Source organism: Poecile atricapillus, chromosome 7 (genome assembly GCF_030490865.1).
Source record: "Poecile atricapillus isolate bPoeAtr1 chromosome 7, bPoeAtr1.hap1, whole genome shotgun sequence".
NCBI lineage: Eukaryota > Metazoa > Chordata > Aves > Passeriformes > Paridae > Poecile > Poecile atricapillus.
In genome coordinates this window covers 7,296,366-7,315,747 of record NC_081255.1, presented here as the reverse complement: position 1 = coordinate 7,315,747, position 19,382 = coordinate 7,296,366, and the positions used below count along the sequence as shown (strand labels likewise).

General features: G+C 37.9%; 2 protein-coding genes across 7 annotated transcripts in view; one reads left to right on the top strand and one right to left on the bottom strand.

The window, feature by feature from the left end:
• The window catches only part of RALGPS2 (Ral GEF with PH domain and SH3 binding motif 2), a 113,727-nt gene that overhangs the window by 38,421 nt on the left and 55,924 nt on the right, over window positions 1-19,382 (bottom strand). The window lies entirely within an intron of this gene.
• On the top strand, window positions 153-18,663 carry ANGPTL1 (angiopoietin like 1). Its single transcript, XM_058842681.1, has 5 exons — window positions 153-484; window positions 7,027-7,882; window positions 12,800-12,993; window positions 14,436-14,706; window positions 15,684-18,663. The coding sequence occupies exons 2-5, from the start codon at window positions 7,057-7,059 to the stop codon at window positions 15,869-15,871; spliced, it is 1,479 nt and encodes a 492-aa protein (XP_058698664.1). The 5' UTR covers window positions 153-484; window positions 7,027-7,056; the 3' UTR covers window positions 15,872-18,663.

Below are 19,382 nucleotides of genomic sequence, written 5' to 3'. Positions count from 1 at the left end.
CTCCTTTTCTGGAGGGTATGGATAGGAAATCCGAAGGAGGAGTTTCTTCTGCTCTCCGAGTGCTCGCGGTGACATCATAGGTGGGCTGAACGGCTGAGCCGAGTGTGTGTTTGTTTAAAAAAACACTGTCCAAAAGTGATGTATATGGAATCTGGGTCAGCTGTAGCTGGTTTAGAGCACTTCTGCATGTGAGAATTAAACATTGCAGTTTCAGAGAACATTTCTCGCTCTCTCCTGGAATAACGCGTACTGGAGCATTACTTTTTTCTTTTTTTAAAACTGATTAGGTTAGCTTGGTTATCGTATGGAGAAACCCAATTCCTCAATACAGCTTGGATCTAACAGAGAAAGACAAAAGCAGTTTTCAGCTCCAGCTGCAGATTAACACTCCACACCATCGGGTAATATAGGAAGCAAAAGCAATTTGGCCTCTGGATTTTCCATCTGCCACAGAAGCAAAGCAGCTGGAAGACTTTATTTCTTGGTAAGTTTTAAAGTTATTCTTACTTACAAGTTTAATTTTGAGCTATTTCTGAATGCTACATACATCTCCCTCATCATACAATTGTGAAGAAACAAATCCCTTTCAGCCTGAGAAACATTTGACAACTAACATTAAGACTCATTTTTGTGGCATTTGGTAGACTTTGGAAAGAATTAAAAAAGGCACTGCATAAGAGCACAGACTAACTTGTTCCAGTTTTAGGGATGAACAAGTTTCGGTTGTTTAGCTGTATTGTTATCTACAGTTACAGAAAATTAGCACTACCAGATTCTTTGCTAAGCATGTAATTTGGGTACTGTGAACATACTCATGTGAAATTCTGATCCTACCAGAAGGCAAAAGCCAAAAATCCTATTGATTTCAGGGAAGCTGGATTCCACCCAACACCAGAGCATAGATCTAGCATTACTAGAACTAGAAAATGGATACCTCAATAAAACCACTGTGAAAAGTCCCAAGCAAATCAATGCACATCTGTAAGTAGCAATCATTGTGTATAGTTTCAAGTATGTTTTTATTTATGGTTCTTCTGAGGAGTTGAAGTTGCCTGAGTCCTAGAGCCAACCAAGAAGCCAGAGTTATTCACCTATTCAGAACACAGTCGAGTTTGTAGCACAATCAATTGTGCAGCTGAAAATCAAAAGACGTTGCTGCAACAGGCACTAATATCCTCCTTCAGCAATTTCTGGACAGCTAATTGTACCTCAACTGAACTGTAGTTTGTTTCTAAATAAAGACCCATTTCATAAACATGAAATGCAGTGTACAAAGCAACACTACATTAAGTGGAAAATTGAAGGCTTTGTTACAGTTCATTAGGGGAAGGAAGGGAGAAGAATGCTGCTGCAAATTAGTGATTAAAACAAGAAAGTTGTTTACAAACAGATGAAAAAAGTACAGATAGAAATCAAAAAGTACTTGCTTATACATAGGGAAACCAGAGAAAACTTTCTTCATGCTGACTTGGAAACGAAAATGCAGTAAATAATCCAGAACAATGCAAATAAACTTAAGTGATTGTAAACTTAAGTATTTGCATTTACAAACTCAAAGCTGTCTGACACAGTAAGAGAGAATGAAGGGGCTGATGCTAAAAGGAGAGACAAAGTGTTACAGAAGACAAACTTAATTAAGATTTAGTAGCTACCAGAGGAAAAAAGTCTGAAGCAGCCTTGATAAACAAGAAAGATGGATCCTTTCCAGGTTCTTGAGCCCTTTTCCTTACTATCCTTTTGTGCTGATTTACATATGGAGGAGAATCATCTAAACAACAACAACACCACTACATCTGAAGCACACAATGTGCTTTGGACACCAGGCTCCATTCATTCATCATCAGCCAAGGGTTTGATTTACATGGCTTAGAACAATTCCTAAATCTTCTACAAATGAAAACAGCTGAGTCAATAATTTTAAAGCAATAAACTGGCTGTATACAAGGTATTAACTCTCTCTCCTTTGCTGCCTTCCAACTTTAGAGTTCAAATTTTGAAATGTTTATTTTAAAACAAATAATGCAATACTAATATTATGCTTCTGCCAAAAGAATGATCTGAAGTACAGTAAAAAAATACACTATTTGAAGTCTTAAAGGAACTTACTGAAAAGAATGGAAATTCTAAACCTTTAAACTTTAGCAGAAACTATATGGCTCTGTGAGATGTTAATTATTGTTTTATTGGGCTCTGCTTTTTGTAACGTGCCCTATTGATTTGGTCCTTAAAATTTATACACCAATGAATGAAGTACAATTTCCTACAGCAAGCATAACTAGATGCTTAATATTTTCAGTATCTAAGCAGAACTCTGGAGTCCCGAAATCACACATCTCCAAACACAAAATGCACCACTGCATTGTACCTGCCTGCTCAAACATTGCAAACACACACAGTGGCTGCCAACAAATGCAAAGGAACCCCCATGCTAAAAAAACTTTACCTAAAAATCTGGAAATGCAATGAAATTTTGCTGTGCCTTCAGAACATCTACTATGATAAAATTAACCGATCTCTTCTGTGGAGAATTCCTTAGAAGTTCTCATTTTTAAAAGGGACACGTTTTCAATGACAACCTCAAAACCCCCCGAAGATTTTCAGATTGCCTTTCCTAAAAGGAATCAGATTCATGGCAATCTCTGAGAAGCAGAATTCTGTGACTCAATACATCACGTATCTGACGAACAAAACCCAAGAACATATTATTCTTGGATCCCAGTCAATGCAATTGAAAGTAATCCTGTTATTTCAGCAGAGGCAGAGGGACTTGCTGAAAAAACACTTGTTTATATAGGGAGAAGTAACTTACTTAAATACAGAGATATACTGAAATCCATGGGAACATTTCTCCTATAGGAAGAGTGTTTTCCCCACATAAGTATTACTTCTAATGTCATGGACCCAGTTTTAAGCTAAAAAAATCTACAAAAATCCTCACTTAGCCTGTGTAGACATAGGGGAACATAATTGGGTTTATTGATTTCAGCTGCTAGGGCAAAGCTCAACAGAAAATGAAGTCTGTGTAACATCAATACCAGAGCTCCTTGATTAGCTGGTGTCATGGTCAGAGCATCTTTAGCCTCAGTATTATAATTTACTTTCTCAAAGAACCCAGTCTGTTTCCCTTCCTGTTACATGTAAGAGGGCACTGCTGGCATTTATCACTTGACCATATTCTTTTAATAAATATTTGGAATAAAGGTAAGTGCTGATACTGCATTTTCCATACAAAAGGAATCCTATATTCCCATTTACCTGCAACAGCTTTGTTACACTCACCCATATCACCCTACACAGCCCAGGGAGAACAAGCCTTGGTCAGCTCTGGAAGAACAGATTCCAATTTGTGTTGTGGGTTTCCAAATTTTACATCCTGCTGAACATGAGTCACAGAAGTACAACAAAGAACAAATAGTTTGTTGTGCAGAAAGCTAAAAAATGCCAAGTATATACCAGCTTCCCCATATCCTGATCCATGCAATGCTGTACTTGTGATTACAATATTTCTGGGGGGGCTAACACAGTCTGCATTACAGCAGTTAAAAAAAGTAGTTACTGGCTTGTTTTGCTCTTTTAAATTAGAATTTTGTACCTTTAAACACTTTTTAAAGTAATAAATCAAAAACTAATTTTGAAAGCAAGTTGGGTTTTTTTTTTGCACAGGGATCACTCTGGAAAAGAAAGAAATCAGAAGAAATGGCATAAAATATAAAATGGTATTGAAGCCCTGTCCACAGCTCTGAGTGTTTCTGACAAGCTGATGAAGAAGCTTGTGTTGCTGTGAATAACTGCACATTCTCTTCTGCAGAAGCTATAAAACATCAGCAGGCCAGAACATACATAATGAAACTTCTACAGAAATCTGAGACCCAAAACTGGGTGGCACAGAAACATGACAGAACCAGCTGAAATGACAGTTTATTCTAATCTAAAAACCATAACATTTAATAAAGAGTTAAATAACGTACTTCAAAGCAATGCTATCTGTAATCACAAACTCCCCTGCTGCATTTCCAAGGTCTGCACCAGCATCCCCACTCAGTAAAAGCAGCTCCAAACCTGCAGGGAGGGATGGAGACCGTGGCTCTGAGCTGATCCCTGAGCCTCAGCTGTCTCCTAACACTTCTGCCACTACCTGAACATCTAAACCTGCGAATCCAGGACAAAATGTGTCTGATCCTAAAACTCTGAAACTATTTCCCAACTCTAATTTTAATTTGTCATTTAGGTCTTACATATTAGGCTATCATTCTGGGATACTTTGGATAAACAGCTTCTATTTTTTTAAGCTGCTTGCCCAGAACATCAGGAAATTTCTGAAACAGTATTTTCATTTCCTTCTAAGCTGATTAAAACTCCAAGTAAATATCTTGCTCAGAACCTATTCTTGTATAACAAGTTAGGCATTAAGCTGCTCACACTTGACAAGCAATTTTTTAAGACATTTAATTTTTTCAACATCAGCATTTCCAAGAAGTGTATACACTCCCTACCAGGTAGATTTTCAGAAGAAACTCATTCCTGCTTATCTGAATGTCTCAGTTTGCTATGAGGTATTTCTGAATTTCAAATTCTAGGGCATAACTTTATGCAGCTTCTGAATTTGGCTATGCTGTATTAGACACTTCAATTCATTTAATTGTCTGACAGCCCATGTGTAGACACAGAGCTTGAAACTTTAACAGATAAGGGTAAAAGTTTAAAATGAACACATTTAATATTAGAAGAAATTCAGAAAGCAGATTGTAGTAGAATACATGACTAGAATGTGGACTGTGCTGCGAAGTGCTTTGTTTTGAAAGATTCATTTAAGTTCTGTGTATTTCAGGGAGAAAATGTGCTGCTGTGGGGAAAAATGCCCAGTCATTCATTATTTCAGTAACTCTGTAGGGTCTTTAAAAGTTCCCAAGAACTAAAATGTTATTCACTTTCTTGGACTATGAAGTACCTATTATACACTGTGAGAAGAGCAAAATACTGCACTGGCACTATGGCTTCATCCTCATCCATGTGCCTCAAAGTCTCCTCCCCTCAATCTGCAAATAGGAAATGCAAAAGTATTGAAAAATAAGTTAGGAGATACAAAGAGGTTTTAAACTTCAGACAATTAATTCAGCTCACCCTTGTCAAGTTAGAAACCACACACAGACCAGTTTCCCATGCCTGTCCATGCTGCATGTGAACATTTAACCTAATGAACCACCAAATCTGAGCACTGTCCAGCTGATTAGTATTTTTAATGTCTGAAACTACCAAAGAAAAACACACAACCAACTCTGAAGAAAAGTGATACTTTTTCTTAACTACTTTTTCCTTTAAACAGAAGTTCAGCAGAGAAGTTCACAAAACTATTAAGTTTTGGTTTTGATAAAAATATCTGCTAGTAGACACAAAAATACCTATTACTACAAACTAAGGGAAGTAAGTATTTTAAAATAAACTTCCTCAAACTTACATGCTTCCCCCCATTTATGCAGGGTAAGAAAGGATTTTTAATATGTGTTAAATGTGGTTTTTTCCCCTTCTGGAAGAAGGGCTTGCAATAGAACCATCAGACAAATGGATAACAAAAAGCTATCAAATATTTAAGCAGAATTCCTAGCTGATTGCATGTACATCATGGTTTGAAGCTTGTAACCACTGCTCTTAGTGAAGCCAAAAAATAAAGATGTGACAGGTTTCCTGAGGCTGAGCAGACACTGTTTTTGCAGTAATATTAAAGCCAGTAACAGAGCTGGGAAAAGTGACCTGACCCAAAAGTCACCTTATCATTTGTAATGTGAATGTAAAGGAAGCAGCACAGCTCTGCTTCTCCTTCGGGATCATTGTGTCAGCATTGCCAAATACACTTAAACTTGGACATAGCAAGAACAAGGGTAATTAACTTTCCCTGCTCTTACTGTATTTCTCTTTGTAATTATCCAAAGGCCACTGTAGAAAGGCTATCCAAAGGCTTGCAAATGGAGTCTGGAAAGGAAAGCCAGTTCAACAGCTGAGATAAGAAATTATCTGCTTCACAAAGCAAACAAACCATAAAAAATGAAGGGTTTTTTCCTTATTTAAGTGCTACCTTTGTTTATCATCTCAAATATTTAAAGCTGAAAAATGGGTCTCAAAAAACATTCCTCAATCTTTATCACTGCACTTTAATTCATTAGAGTTAAAAGAAACTCCCAGTTTTCTTTAAAAGATGAATGAAACATTTCAGTATGGTATTTATAATGACAATGCACCTGATACTTCAGCATTATTTGGATAAAGACGTTTTCAAAGATATAAAAATAGTGTGACAATTCTAGATGTTCATCTCAAGGCAACCAAATAAATAAACATGCAGAGCAAACATGTTCTAAGCTTTCCTTACAAATTCAAAGTCACTTGAATAAGTAATTTTTGATATTTGCAACAATATCTAATCTCCTGTCTTTTCCTGCCTAACACTCATGTCCAAAAATAGTCTTAAAGATGAGTTTTTCAAGTCTACTAAAACTGTGTATATATTAACTTGAAAAATGGGTGTATATTTGAATCAGTATGTATATACTATTTAACAAATTATATATATATATATATCTATATATAAAGCTAAAGGAGGACCAGAAAAGCTTACATAATCCAGATTCCAACATTTATATAAATAACTTCATCTCCCAACTTCTCTTCCAGGAAGGTATTCTGCAAGCACTCCATGTTCTAAAACCTCGTGCAGGTAATTGCATTGTGCACAGATCTGAGCAGTCAAACTGATTACTGAGTGTAACACAGAATCTAAGAAAAATATAAAATATTGTTTCTGAAAACTTACCCATTGCAACAACTCCTTTACCAAATCCTGCATCTAAATCTTAGTGTTTGCTGCTCAAAACAGCCAGCCAATCTAATGGAATCTAACTGCATAGATGAGATTCTGAAGGCTTGGCTACATAGATGCAAGCATGGCAAACGCATCAGTTTAGGCCCTTTAAAAGTCTAGGAGCTTTAGTTATACCTCTGGTTTAATGACTTTATCTTTTATCTGTTCAACAGGCTCCTGACAGTCGTCCCACTTGCTTTAAAATGAAGCTACTGAGGTGGACTTTGGGCGTCCTGCTGTTCCTGCTGTTGTCTATCGGGCGCTGCATGGAACAATCCGCGCCGAGTAAGACGCCCCAGCAGAGGCAGCCCCGTTCAGCAGACAGGGGAGAGGAAGGGAAGAAATGTGGTTACACCTTCCTGGTCCCAGAACAAAAAATTACAGGGCCAATCTGTGTGAACACGAATGGCCCGGGCACTGGGAACAGGAAAGATGAAGTCACCAGGATGGACATCGAGAACCTGAAGGATGTGCTGTCCAAGCAGAAGCGGGAGATCGACATTTTGCAGTTGGTGGTGGACGTGGATGGAAACATCGTGAACGAAGTGAAATTACTGAGGAAAGAAAGTCGGAACATGAACTCTCGTGTGACCCAACTGTACATGCAACTCCTGCACGAGATAATTCGGAAGCGCGACAACTCGCTCGAGCTTTCCCAGCTGGAGAACAAAGTCCTTAACGTCACGACGGAAATGCTGAAGATGGCAACAAAATACAAGGAGCTTGAAGTAAAATACGCAGCGCTAACTGACCTGGTGAACAACCAGTCCGTGACTATCTCGCTGCTGGAGGAGCAGTGCCTGAGGATCTTCTCGCGGCAGGACCCCCACGGGTCGCCGCCCCTCGTGCAGGTGGTGCCGCAGCACATCCCCAACAGCCAGCCCTACACTCCCGTGCTGCTGGGAGGCAACGAGATCCAGAGAGACCCCGGCTACCCCCGGGACAGAGATGTACGGCCACCCCCTGACCCCGCCACTTCTCCCACAAAGAGTCCTTTCAGAGTGCCACCGCTGGCTTTGATTAACGAGGGTGAGTTACCTGTCGCTATTTATCTAACCTGAGATCTCTCCACCTCTGAGGGAAGCTGTCCTGACCATAGGAACAGAAGGGAGAATTGAAAGTACTGGTACAGCTCACTCTTGCTCCTGATTTTCTCTCCCTCTTCTACCTCCCAGGGAAAGCTTTAGTTTGCCAAATGGCCTAAATCTCCCTAAGATGAATTTGTGGAAATGGCTGATATTCAGAAATTCAATCTGAACAATACTCACCTTCAAGGCATAAAGTGTTGGGCATTCCCTCTGCAGCCAGATTTGAGTTATGAAAATATGAAAATTCAATATTGGCATAAACTTTCCAATATCTACCCTTTTCCTGGATGATGCCTGCTAGCTACATGTTACCATAGCTGGCAGGAGTGAATAAGAACTAATTAATCATATACAAATTAAGTAAATTCAAGTTTTTATCCTTTATACTTACATTTGTCAGAAGAAAATTCTGCTAGAAGAATTTTCATCCTTCCATTCTGACCTGCTTTAAAATGAACATCTAAATCCACCAACAGAGTCATGCAATGAGTCTCTAAGTGTTTAGCTGAAATATTCAAGAGTGGTAAGTTTGAAAGGATAATTGAATCAAAGATGAATCCAGTTAGAGGCAATCAGCTTTGAAAATTTAAAATCAGTAACTACATTCCCAGTAATCTATTGTCAGTAGGGGATGGCAAATTAAACTAGAACCATAAATATCATGAAAATACATTCAGGAGACCATGTCCCATCTTCACATGTTACACTCTTTAGGTCATTAGATAAATTCATGTATCACTAGGAATCAAAATTAGTAACAAGACAATTAATTACCTATGAGCTGCCCTGAACTCTATCATTTTTCTCACTTTATTGAAATATTGACAGAATTGCTATTTAAAAAAAATTCAAGGATTCAGAAAAACAAGTTTTTCTCAGACATCCCTTTGAGTGCTTGCTCTTGGCTTCTGTTAGCACAGCAAAATGGTTTGGTGGGGGGTTTTGGGTTTAGGTGGCTGTTTTGTTTTTGTTTCTTTCAAATTGCCTTTAGTCACAGCTGAAAGTTCAACTTAGTTCCTAAGATGAAGCCAAACATTCATTTGTGACTGTTCCACATCACTACACCCAACCAGCTGCTGATGTAAAGAACAACTATTTTTATTCAAGGTCTGCAGAAAATTCAGGCATGAGCCCAAGCAAAACGCCAGATGTCATGCGGATTTCAGTGGCACATCATGACAGAAAGGAAACAGTTCATATCAAAGCACTGCATTGATGTCTGCTCAGACAGCACAAATATAATTCTAAAAAAAGCCATGACTTCCTGCTTCCCAGCAAACCTTCACTTCCAGGTTCTGTTCTAAACTCATCTTTTTCTCAATACATGCCTGCTGCACATAGAAAACGAGGCAATAGCACTGAGATACTAATATTATCCTCTAAATTATCCTTCCTGGTGTTCGCTGACCCCTCTACCTCCACAAGTTCAGAGTATGAATCCTTTTTTGGAAGAGAACACAAAGAAATTTTAGGAAGCTTATTGTAACATTATTCACCTTCCTTTAATCCTAGGTTCTTGAGTTGGAAGTTTAAGTGTTTCTTGCAGGGCTTGTGAAAAGGAGGGTTGAGAATTGCTACAGCTGGTAGAGCATCAGTGGTCACAACCAAAACTTGGACATTCCAACACAATGCCAAGTTACATCCCTGATTTTTAAAATTAATATAAACAGATTTCATGGTGCACAGAATCATAACTATGTCATAGAAGAAACATCTTTATGGTTAAAATATAAAGATTTTTTATAATGTATAAAGATGTCCAAAAAGACCAATGAAAACCAGACAGTCCCCATTAGAAATAAGCCTATTAAAGACTGTTATCAGAATAAATACCTGGACCTCCTCACAAATATTTGCATGAAGCAGATGGGTCAGAAAGGTCCATGTGCATCTGAATATTGTGAGTAGAGAGAAAAATGCAAAATATATGGGGAACAAAAGGATTAAGTTCTGTTCTCTGAGTATGGTGTTTATTTTGTACAAAAATTGCTCTAAAAATTGAGGAAGGTTAATGGACCTGTGAATTGTAGTTGTCACAATTACCTTAATATTTGGAATAAAAACCAGTGACCCCCCAAAATCACTGCCACTATTTTTGCAAAAAGTAGTTTCAAGTTAGCTAAGTATTTGAAAATTAGACACACCCTGCCCCATATAGTAATTTCTAATACTTCTTGGTTAACAATATAGCTTCTTTTTTAATATATGTCCAATTTTATTTTGGACTTTTCCTCTACTAATGCCCCTAAAAATCCTCTCTATGAAACTTACACAAGCACAACTTCTGTATCATCTGCCCAAGATAATATTTGGCATTTCAAAATGGGAGTCAGCCATCAAGTTATCAAGCTTTCAACTTGAAATATTTAATCTCTTCCCATCTCTACTTCATTTAATGTAGCACAGAATGTGATCTGCACTAAATCATACATCTAAGCCACAATTTTGGAAGTGAAATATTTAACAGATCATCTTCTCAGAGTATTTCTGACTTATCACTGTCTCAGTGACTTAGTGTACACAGTTACAAAAGACTAGATGGGAATGAGATACTTATTCCTTGCATAAACTATAAAACCTGTAAGATTTTAACAGAAAATCATGCTTTTTTCATCAGTCACACCCACACCAGCACTGTGGAGAATCTCTCAGTTTCACAAACCTCAGTATTTCCACTAAACAAGGTCAGTTCTTATAACGTGAACTTGAAATAATTATACTTAACAAAGAATTTACTTCAGTAAGAAGATTCAAGGCTATACACCAAAAATTATGGGGTAGGTTGGACTTCCTTACATTCAGAGCAGAAGTCACCTACCTCCACCACAACTTACTTTATGTTAATACATGCAGACAAAGTTGTGCATCAAAGCAGATGAGTTGCACTCTGTGAACTTAAAGCCAGCTGAACTCCAGAAATGACCCAAATATTACATAAACAGGCTGGTACAATTCTGTCTGCCTTAAAAACCACTTCAAATGGCCCCAAACATTTGCTTGGGTCTCTCATGGAAAACAATTGCTCAAGTCCTCCTCCAGTGATAATCACGTGGGATAATACCCAGATAACAGCAAATCTAATTAAACTATTTTTAACATTCAATTAACATTACAAAATATAAGGCTTATTTGTTTATACTTTTCCTAAAGCAATAGTTTTTTTACAGAAATACTTCTGGAACAACATTCCTGTTCAGTTACAGAGCATCCAAATTTACTTCAGATAGTTCAAGGAATAGGAATGAGACTCAGCTTAGTCCAGGAAATTATCTATCCCCTGGACAAACTCTGAAATATTCACAATCTACATGGGAATTTTAATTATGAACAAGAAGGAAAAAGGCACTAGTATATCAAAGCTACTATTTATTTCCTTAAGTGCCACTGGTTGAACAGGAAGAATGACAAAGCCATCCCGATCCTGACAGTGCAGCAATGCTTACAGCAATGGCTCAGTGTCTGTGACATTCCTGTCACAGCCACAAGCTCTAAATACTCCTCTTTAGATACACAAGCTTCATGCACTCTAATTATGCTTTACAGATTTCTTGCTAATTACATACTTGTCCAACTGGCAACTACTACCTGATAATCTAAGCGTGATTTTCAGCTTGTTTTTTCCACACAAGCTTAATCTGCAGTGAAGATCCCTTTCCCTCAACCTCTACTTTTGATTAAAGAATAACCTCAACAAATATCTTCTATGCTGCTTTGCACATGAGCTGTTTCTGTGACTGATGGGTTCTCTCTGAATTTCCAAGGAGATTTGAGAAAATAAACCCTCTGGAAGGAGTGGAAAGCTGTTGCTAATTTATTTTCAGATGTGCTGAGTTTTCAAATACATTCAGGGCATCCACTACTAACTAGTCATCAGAACACACTTTGCTTTTCATTAGTAAATTAACAGTTTCTCTAAAACAGCTGAAGTAATGACACACAAACGATTTTTTTTCTAAAAAGCAGAAAACAAAAACATTGCCGAAAACTGAAAGGCAAACTAGGCAAGGTTTTCAGAGACATGTAAGCAGCATCTTTCTCAGAATTACCAGATGGTCTTCTCTAAATATTATTTGTAAAACCACTATTCACATGGACTAAAATAGAGCTTTCAAGCAGCACTCACAACAGCAATTTTGTGTAACTGCAGCCCTGAGAACAAATGAGAGTCCTTTTAGCTGCTCAAAAATCCTTGTCCATTGCTTACTTATTTCCTTCATCAGGATCCATCTACACACATCACACCAGGATGACATATGAAACTTAAAAAGATTCCTATCCACAGTTAACAGCCTAATCCTCAAACTGGCTAAGTACATAACAGCAGAAAATTAAGCAATGTAAGAATTCTCTCTGACTGATTTCCATGTCTGTAGGCTCTTGCAGTAAATATTTGTCACAGCAGCTCTCAAACTACTGCATACTCAGAAACAGGGATGGTTGGTTGGGTATCCTGGGTTTGTTTTGGTTTTTAGTTCCACCAGTTTCAAACTGATGCACCAGAAAATGAAGGAAATTAATGTCCACTTTTTGTGAAAAAGAAGAAAATAATTAATGAAAAGAAAAAAAAATCAATGTTCTTCAGTACCAAGAGCCAGAGTACAAATCCTTGCCACAGCAGACAAAAAAAATCAGGTGTTGGTCACCAAAGTCTATTATTTGTTTAGCAAAATGAAATTTTAGTTAAAAAATATATGGAGAGAGGATATTGACATGTTTATTTATATATATATAATTAATCTCAGACAGTAAGTTTTTGCACCGTTTTCCACAGTAGCTTCATACCTTAATTGATTTACTGACTTTCCATTACAAAATATTCCTGGACAATGGGCACTGCACAGTATTTCTTTTCCTAAAGGTCCATTCAAAGACTGCCAGCAAGCCAGGGAAGCTGGGCATGCCAACAGCGGGATTTACATGATCAAACCCGAAAACAGCAACGAACCAATGCAACTCTGGTGTGAGAACAGCCTGGACCCTGGAGGATGGGCAGTTATCCAGAAGAGGACAGATGGATCTGTCAACTTTTTCAGGAACTGGGACAGTTACAAGGTAAATTCTGCAATACAGAAAATCAGTGGGCAAAGAAAGATAATTGAAAAGTGTGATCATCCCTCAGATGCAAACATAGTTCAGTGGGAATGTCCCGTTTCCCTCTGTGCACTGTTAATTTTGTATGAAGCAACCTGTCTGAGACAGCCTGGGTTTGTAGTGCACCACACAACTGGGAGACATGTTATTCTAGACAGTGGCTGGGAAGTCATTTATTACCAAGTTCTAACTGAACACATGATTTTTATTAACACACTGAGAACTAGTGAGTACTTGTAAAACTTCATCTCCCTTATGAATGAGCAAACTTAGCCAGTGAAATTATTCATTCAAACAAACTACTAGATTTGCTGGATGAGGGCTCAACTTAAAAACAGTCCTAATAATGAATTAAAGGAAGCTCCATATGCTAATTTAGGTTAGAAATCTAAAGATGTCAGGCTGGTGAAAGGAAACCACCAAACTGTTGTGTGTTACTGTGATATTATGCACTAGCAGGCAGAATGTCTATGATGACAAGAGTATGCTGCTTTGGAATAATTACATGCTAAACAGAAAATCTGAAGACCATTTGGTTGGGGAAATAATAATAAAAATAGTACTAATAATTACATATAGGACACAAATTATTTTGAGGATTTTTGCTTCTTGCATTCTTGGAATTTTGTGGTTCAAATATTAATCCCTAAATCAATAATAACCAAACAATTATTCAACAGTCAAATAATTATGCAAAGTCTTTACTTCTCAGAGCAGTGCATGGTTGGTTTTGGAGTTGTTAAATGTTATAAAATGTTTTAAGGCAGTTATGGAGTGCCTCATAAAGCAATCATAAATATTCTAAACCTAACGCAACACCAAACATTAACAACACTGGTTTACTTGGGGAAAGCAGACAGCAGATAGGAAATATCACTTCACAGCTACTGCACTGGTAGTCTGTGATTTGAAAGAAAAGATGTCTCTATATTTAATTTCTAATAAACCCTGTAAAGAACACAGAGGAATAGCGTGATTAAATTTACAGTAAAAAACACCAGCTGCAATACAGAAGCAACAAGAAGTTATTTACCTTAAATACTGAGACTTTTTCAACCTGGAATTATAACCTAAAATTCCATTATTTACCCATTATTACAAACCCCCTTAGCTTTGTCAAGAAATATTGTTTTAGTTTCTCTATTCTCTCTCCCTTTATCTCAAAAAGAGGACACCAAGAACAGAGATGTTTTGCCACCATTACCGGTGCTGGCACCATCTCATGCAGCTTAGCAGTCCCAGTGCAGGAAAATAAAGCATTTAAATGCATGGGTTGAAGTTATTCAGAAGTTTAAAGGCTTTCAGTACCCAAGTTCCACTGGTTTATCACACTCCTGCTGATGCCTGTTTTAACAAACATGGAAAACTAAGCTATCAGCACCTTCCAATCTTCTTTTGCACAGAAAGGATTTGGGAACATTGATGGAGAGTACTGGCTGGGACTGGAAAACATCTACATGCTCACCAATCAGGATAATTACAGACTCTTGATTGAGCTGGAGGACTGGAGCAACAAGAAGGTCTATGCAGAGTACAGCAGCTTCCGCCTGGAGCCTGAGAGTGAATTCTACCGCCTGCGCCTGGGCACATACCAGGGCAACGCTGGAGACTCCATGATATGGCACAATGGAAAGCAATTCACAACACTGGACAGGGACAGGGACATGTATTCAGGTAAGCAAAGCAGAGTGCCTGTGGAAAGTGAGTAATGTATGTTCCACCAGTGACACCACCTCAAAATATACAGCATAGGACAAAAAAAAATATGTGAATTCTGATAAAATTACCCTATTGGAAGATGCTTTCAATCCATGATAAAAAAAACCCCATTGGCAGGGTCCCCTTTGAGCCCCTACACCTGTCAGAAATTCAAAATCTATCACCCTCACTGACAACACCCCACAGTAATTTTCTGTTTAGCTCATCACTTGCATGGGACTGTAATCAGAAAATCTGTCCAGGTGATCTCTGAGTAGTGCTGCTGCCACAGAATCACCAGGAACTAAAGTCTCTGAAGAGCATGAAAGGAACTGCAAGCGTGCTGAGGTTTAGTTGTGTACCAATACTTAAGAAAGGGGCACATCACTTGGTTTTTGTACTCCTCAAAGCTCCCTTTTTCTTATTTCCTCCAGTTTTTCCCTTGCAGTAACAGGAAGGTTGGGGAGTGCAATACTTCAACTGCTTTTCCTCAGCTGTCAATAACCATAAAGCTGGACAAATCCTGCAAACTCTTAGACAAGCCTGTAACAGTAAAAACACAAGTTACAAGCAATTCTTTGTGGAACCGTGGCCCCGCGTGCTGCTCAGGGCTGCATCAACTCACATTGCTTCCACTTGAGTATTTCCAAACAGCACATAATCTGAGTTCCTTGGGTGTTAGCTCATGGACAAGCAGTGCTGCCAGGCTGAGAAGAGTTCTCTCCTTCACTTTCAGCTGTCACATTAAAGACCATGTCAATAACCCCCCCTCCAGCAATGGCTGCTGTTACAACAGAATTTATGATTTAGCAAGGAGAGCAAGATGCAACCACAACAGGCTATGAAGTACTTCCAAGTTGCCTCTGAGAATAAGCCACAATACGAAAACATTTAGTAAATCTCCATTTCTGCTGCCTAAAGCTGAGGCTCACCCATGTCCTTCTGTTCCACAGGAAACTGTGCTCACTTCCACAAGGGTGGCTGGTGGTACAACGCGTGCGCCCACTCCAACCTCAACGGTGTCTGGTACCGAGGGGGCCACTACAGGAGCAAGTACCAGGATGGAATATTTTGGGCTGAGTACCGGGGAGGTTCCTACTCCTTGAAAGCGGTTCAGATGATGATCAGACCTATAGACTGAGGAGGAAAATCCCACAGTGCTCCCAGATAAAATTCTCAGTGTTTGAGCTCCAGAAAAATAAAATATTACTTTTTAATCATTATTTTGCACAATCTGCCCCTGCAAAAAGCAGGTCTACAGTTTTCCTGTCTTCTTTCCCCTGTCATGTTCCCCTCTCCTTTATTAGGACCCTTCTCTACTGTGACAGTGTTTTTCTAAACACACATTCACAAAAGCAGATGTTTGTGCTTGCAAAGCATATTTATCTTTTTCTCAAGATCAAGATGCTTCATGTAAGCAGTCAAAGCTGGTAAAAAATTCCAGATATTTGAGAAGATATAAGCTTTTCCCGTTCAAAAAGCTTATGCTTTTTCAGGTTAGCTCAACCCTTATATGTAAATATGTGAAATGACATTGTCTTGCTTTAATGTGAAAATTGATTAGTTATTTAACAATTTATTTAAAAATGTTGGTATTACTTTTAGTGAAAAATCTGACTTCACATTACTGTTTGATATTTACTCCAAGAACCTACATAAAAAATTGGAGATGTTTTATCTTTGCCAGCAGAGGAAGATTTTTGCAACAAATAATTATTTCAAAATGAAGAGGCAAATTTAACACAAAATACAAAATTTATTAGGGAATTCTCTACACTGCTAAGATCTGCAAGTCCTACCTTCTGCAAAAATTTAGGCAAAATGTTTCTTGCATAAGAAAATGAATTGTATGAAATTATTGATAAACCTGAGACCATCAAATTACTTGGTACTTTTTTTTACTTTCGACCTCCATATTTGAGCTTTCTAATTAAACTTTGAACTTAAATGGCAAAACTGCAAGTCCTGGTATTAAAATCATGACTTGACACTTCCTTGCTCCAATTAGGAGTGATGTGGGCTGACCAACCATTCAGACATAGTAATTGAGATAAGTCTTTGAATAGTAAAAGTTTTCCTCCAACGCAGCTTTCTGCTCCCACAGTAAAATAAAGGTTAGAAATCAGATCTGAGTGTGTCCTCCCTGACATCCCAAATTTGGACTGCTCTTATGACACACACATTTCCCTTCCCTTATACCTATACAGTTTTTGACACTGTCAATACTAAATTTTAGATTCTAGATATCAGATTTCCACTGGAACTGATATGTAATTTAAGAAATTAATTAGAAAATACTTTCCCAACATTTAGCAAAAGCTATACCACACGCTGATTCAAACAATATATTTCCAAAATCAGATACAACATTTGTTTTCGGTAGCACGATCTCTGAGCTAAAGCTTTCTTCCTGTTATATAAAATTATTTAATAACTCCACTTATAGCCACACAGGTCGCCTAATTTAATTTTATATTACATAAAACTGAATATGCTATTATGAACTGTATTTGTTTAGCAACTCATATGTGCCTTCATGATTTTAAGGAACATTGTCCCTATTTAAAATAAGAAACCACAATAGCTAAAAGAGTAACCTAGTATTATTGTTAATTAAATCAGTCAGTATCAATTACTATGCAAAGCCTTGTATGTAATTCAGAGGAGAAAATACAGCATTTTCCTTTCAGAACACACTCTCTGGAATAGAGATAAAGCTTCATTGATAATGTATAGCTGCAAGGCTTGTAGTTAAATCTTTGGTCAGAGATCAAAGCCAACCAGTTCCACCAATATTTAATTGGGGTTGGCAGCAGTGGGGAATCAGTCCTGGTATATTCCATTCCCAAATTCCAAGAATTTTAACTGACACAAATGTTTATGATTACAATTCTGAAATTGTTCTTCATATAAGGAATATTTGTTTGTTACAAATATCATACAGACCTCATTGATTGAGTGTCCTGCAAAACATTTTTTTAATTGCAAATGCTTAAAATTCCGACTCTCTGTAGTCTCTCCTTTTTCTCTATGGTAGCTGGATAGAAGAGCAGTTCAGGTAAACCTAAAAAAAGGAAAATGCCCTCCAAAACATTCCTTTAATGATCACTTCTGACAGTTTTTAGTTCATTCAACTGGCAGATTTCCTCTCCTTGGCAGAGAGTGTATTTTACCCCAAGAAGCTCTTGCCTGCTACAAAAACTGTTTATTCAGTGTGCTCAGTGAAAGGTGTACTCTGCAGAAACCCCAAAGTAAAATTAGCTTGCACTCAGCTTTTTAATTAAATCTTATATATTTGACATTTAAAAAGTGAGCCTTCCCCAGTTTAAGGCTGTGGGATGACGTTAACTAAACAAAATCCACCCAGAAACCTCGGACTGTACAAATGCTGTGCTCTGACAGGAAAGAGTTGATTAAGTTGACAATTTAAAATTATGAGGAAGGAAAGCATAGCATGTCTTTTTGGGGTTGTTTCATACTCTGCACAATAATTCACTTTCAAATGCTTGCAACTCTATCAATTTGTAGCCTCTGGGTTGAATTTTCTAAGCAGGGTGAATGACTTAAAAAGTTTGGTGTTTTCTCTCACTCTTTTTCTTTTGAAAGATTTTCAAAAGAGGCTGTAGCATCCCTCAGGCTTCCTGCCCTGGCATGCAGAAGCTGTCTGTCTGGGAAGGATAAAGCCTTCAGCATTCCTCTATCATCAGTCCAAATTTAACCAGGCAGACCTCAAGAAAGTTCAACTTGTATGAAACCTGAAAAATGGTTTTCACCTCTATTTCCAAAATCTGTTGCAAGCACTATCACTGAAGCAGCTGAATATTCCTCAGATGAATACTTAATAACCTGTTTTCAGCTTTTCTCTTTCTGGATATCACTCCTCAAAGACAGCTATAAGAAAAGTTTCTCACAAGGTAGTGCTGCTTAGTTAAATAAAAATCTTACTTCTTAAGATATGGCTCAGTTGTTTTATTGTGCAATCTCAAATGGATCAGAACTCTGGAATAAGATCCCCTGGAGAATAGGGTTTTATTTTAAGGTGAAATATAACGTCACATACACAACTCCCCTTTGTTCTGGCTGCTTTAGTTGCCTGGGTGATACAACACTGATGACATTTCCTACAAAGTGTATTAAGGGCCTGCTGCTGAACATCTTTATTGGTGCTGCACAGCTTTTCACACTCACATTTAAGTAGGTGAGTCCACACTGATGATGTGCTGCTCTCACCTGCATTTTTAGAATTCTGGAATTGCATCACAATCATTGCTGCAAAGAGCTGAGAAACATTTTTATTTCCCCCCCACCCCAGTTAAATGTGGAAACACGTCTTGTCCACAGAGAGTGAGCTGTGGAAATAAGAACGATCTGTACTTCTATGGCTCTGCTCCTATTGCAAAACCTACATCAAGAAAGCATTTAAGCTTTCTCTTATGGCCAAGATGGCCATGAAAAAAAAATCTATACCCACATCTGGTATTTGGCTGTATAAAGGTGAAACATTCATCCTCAAAATTCCAGCTGAAATCCTTTTATATGCTCACTTTCCCAAAGACCTTCCAAACAGAGTTCTCCACGACCAATATTTCTTCTACAGGGGATTTGCAGGGGCAAATTTGTGTGGCACTTCTGATGCTCTTCACTCTTCCAAA

Coding starts and splice junctions, on each gene's coding strand:
- ANGPTL1 (XM_058842681.1), top strand. CDS start 7,057: ATGAAGCTACTGAGGTGGACTTTGGGCGTCCTGCTGTTCCTGCTGTTG. Junction 12,994..14,435: donor GGAACTGGGACAGTTACAAG/GTAAATTCTGCA, acceptor TCTTTTGCACAG/AAAGGATTTGGGAACATTGA. Junction 14,707..15,683: donor GGACAGGGACATGTATTCAG/GTAAGCAAAGCA, acceptor TCTGTTCCACAG/GAAACTGTGCTCACTTCCAC.